The sequence below is a fragment of the Silurus aristotelis genome (assembly GCF_946808225.1).
Source record: "Silurus aristotelis genome assembly, chromosome: 28".
Taxonomy (NCBI): domain Eukaryota; kingdom Metazoa; phylum Chordata; class Actinopteri; order Siluriformes; family Siluridae; genus Silurus; species Silurus aristotelis.
In genome coordinates, this window is record NC_139601.1 from 1,245,071 (window position 1) to 1,247,570 (window position 2,500).

General features: G+C 38.1%; 1 protein-coding gene across 1 annotated transcript in view; it reads left to right on the forward strand.

The window, feature by feature from the left end:
- cacna2d3 (calcium channel, voltage dependent, alpha2/delta subunit 3) overlaps window positions 1-2,500 on the forward strand; it is a 41,314-nt gene that overhangs the window by 27,063 nt on the left and 11,751 nt on the right. The window contains exons 15-17 of the mRNA XM_083533875.1: window positions 681-752; window positions 857-937; window positions 1,106-1,180. Coding sequence (XP_083390001.1) covers window positions 681-752; window positions 857-937; window positions 1,106-1,180 — 228 coding nt within the window. The remainder of the gene's footprint in view (window positions 1-680; window positions 753-856; window positions 938-1,105; window positions 1,181-2,500) is intronic.

A 2,500-nucleotide genomic window follows, 5' to 3' on the forward strand; every position in this document is an offset into this window, starting at 1 on the left:
ATGAAGGAAATATTCCTCTCCCACTGAGACAGCAGGGCTAATTCTGTGCCCCTGGACTCCCAGATACAGATGACTGTGGAATTATGGTGATTTATTCTTGAAAGTGATAAGGCAAACACTTTCACTGCTGTACTACACATGAAACATAATAGACACAAACAACACAAACAACTCCTAAGATGCATAGTTTAATTAAAAGGCTGTAGGTTGTGGCTGGATGTTGTACATACTATTAAAATGTTCTCACTCCTAAATTGAGTTTCTTTGACTTTCCTTCCGCTCCAGATTAGATTAGCCTGACTCCTGGCTGGCTCGCCAAACCAGAATATAGTTTTTTTTCAAATGTGGCTCGATGTTGCTTCGTTTCAAGATTGAAATCCTAAGTCAGAGTGTTGTGAAGGTTTTTAAATAGTGTGCTTTCATTTCATTTTGGATGCACAGTTTTCCCATCACTTGAACTAGCAGACCCAAACATGTCCAGCATGATGATGCCCCTGTGCTTTACATGGTATGGAGTGTAAGATCTCCTGCTAGAGAGCTCTGAACTCAACCTTACTACTACACACCCTTATAGCAGAACGAATCTTCACAAATCTTTTGTCCATAAGGTGTGTGTATATATAAGGGTGTAATATAAACTCCTGCACATATCACCCTGACCTCCTGATGTTTCTCTCCAGCTTTCTGCACGCCACGGCCCAAATCCTATGACCACAGTGGCCATGCCTGTGTTCAGCACAAAGAATGAGACGGTGTGTGTATATGTGTGTGGTGTGTGTGAGTGAATAAGTGATACGTAGCTCATTTTTGTTAACCTTCAATTGCTAATCTCCTTCTTTACATTTTACTTTAACAGAAAAATCAGGGCATTCTCCTGGGTGTAGTGGGAATAGACATTCCTATTCAAGACCTGATGAAAACCGTCCCGAAACACAAGGTATCACACACAGTTATGACAGTTGATAGTTATTAAGACGCACACACACACACACACACACACACACACACACACACACACACACACACACACACACACACACACACACTCATCAACAGCCTCTACAAAATATTTAGATCTTATGAAATCCTGTTGCTCTTCCTGCAGCTGGGAATTCACGGTTACGCATTTGCCGTCACCAATAACGGCTACATCCTCATGCATCCAGACCTCCGACATCTGGTAAGGAAACACACAACTATGGCTTCCTACAGCACTGAACATTAAACACACACAAACGTCATTCAGTCCAAAGTCTCTCCAAAACACATCTGTGTATCGTTTATCATTTTATTATAAATGAGAGGTCAGATTTTTTCTCGAAAATGATAAACCATAAACCTATGGACATGGTCATGTGACCATGTGTTGTATGGTCATGGCACTGTAGTAATAATCATCATCTTCGTTTTTTTTTTCCTTAGAAAATGTAATTTCAGAGTTTGCTTTTTTTAATTGTGTGTATAATGTCGCTGCCAGTCAGGGGAGTCATTTGTTTTATTGAAGATGCAGGATAAACATTGTAATATACATATAGTTATATAAAGAATACGCTTGCAGTGCAATGTAACCCCGATTATCTGCTTTAAAAAATGGTGGATTAAATAAAGGGATCTATAAATATAAAATTACATACAAATCTATTGGATCAAATATAGTGGTAGTTATAAAAAGTTATAGGAAAAAGTTTAACATTATCTTTGATAAAACATCACACACTAAACATGTACTGTATTAGTTTTAATAACACTGTTTCTTTTCTGTGACAAAAACAAAACAATAAAATGATGCACGATGCACAGATTGTACAAACTCGTAAAGCTGATAATACAGTTATAATAATAATAATCCCTTATTACTGCACCTAATGACTCATACAGGGAAAGTCCTGTACCATGCCAGGCTGGTCGGATGCAGAGGTGCATGCTGGGAGTTGTAGTTTTGTAATGCGAACCCTTTTCCTTTGATGTATTGCATGCAGGAGTAAAAGCTCCTTCAGGTGCCTGCCAGGCCTGAGCTGAGAGCCGAGGTAACCACAGAGACCCTCCTCTCCTAACATCCAGTCACTGTGTGTGACTGTGTGTGTGTGTGTGTGTGTGTGTGTGTGTGTGTGTGTGTGTGTGTGTGTGTGTGTGTGTGTTTCTGTAACCATGTTGGTATTATTGTGTTAGCCACGGTATTTGTGCCACTGTGTGCATATAGTTTTGTGTTTTGTCCAAACCACACTGGCCGACGCTCAACCATGCTGAGTGTGTGTGTGAGAGTGTGTGTATAAGTGTGTGTTTGAGCCTAGAGTGAGTTTATTGTACTTTTTTGTGACTGTTGTGTTTGTCTTAGCTAAACAATCTGTGTATTTTTCTTTTCTATTATTTCTATTATTTTTATTATTTATTATTATCTATTATTTAGTAGCATGACTAACTGTGTACCTATTATTATTATTATTATTATTATTATTATTATTATTATTATTATTATAATTATTTTAGAGTCTGTAAGTAA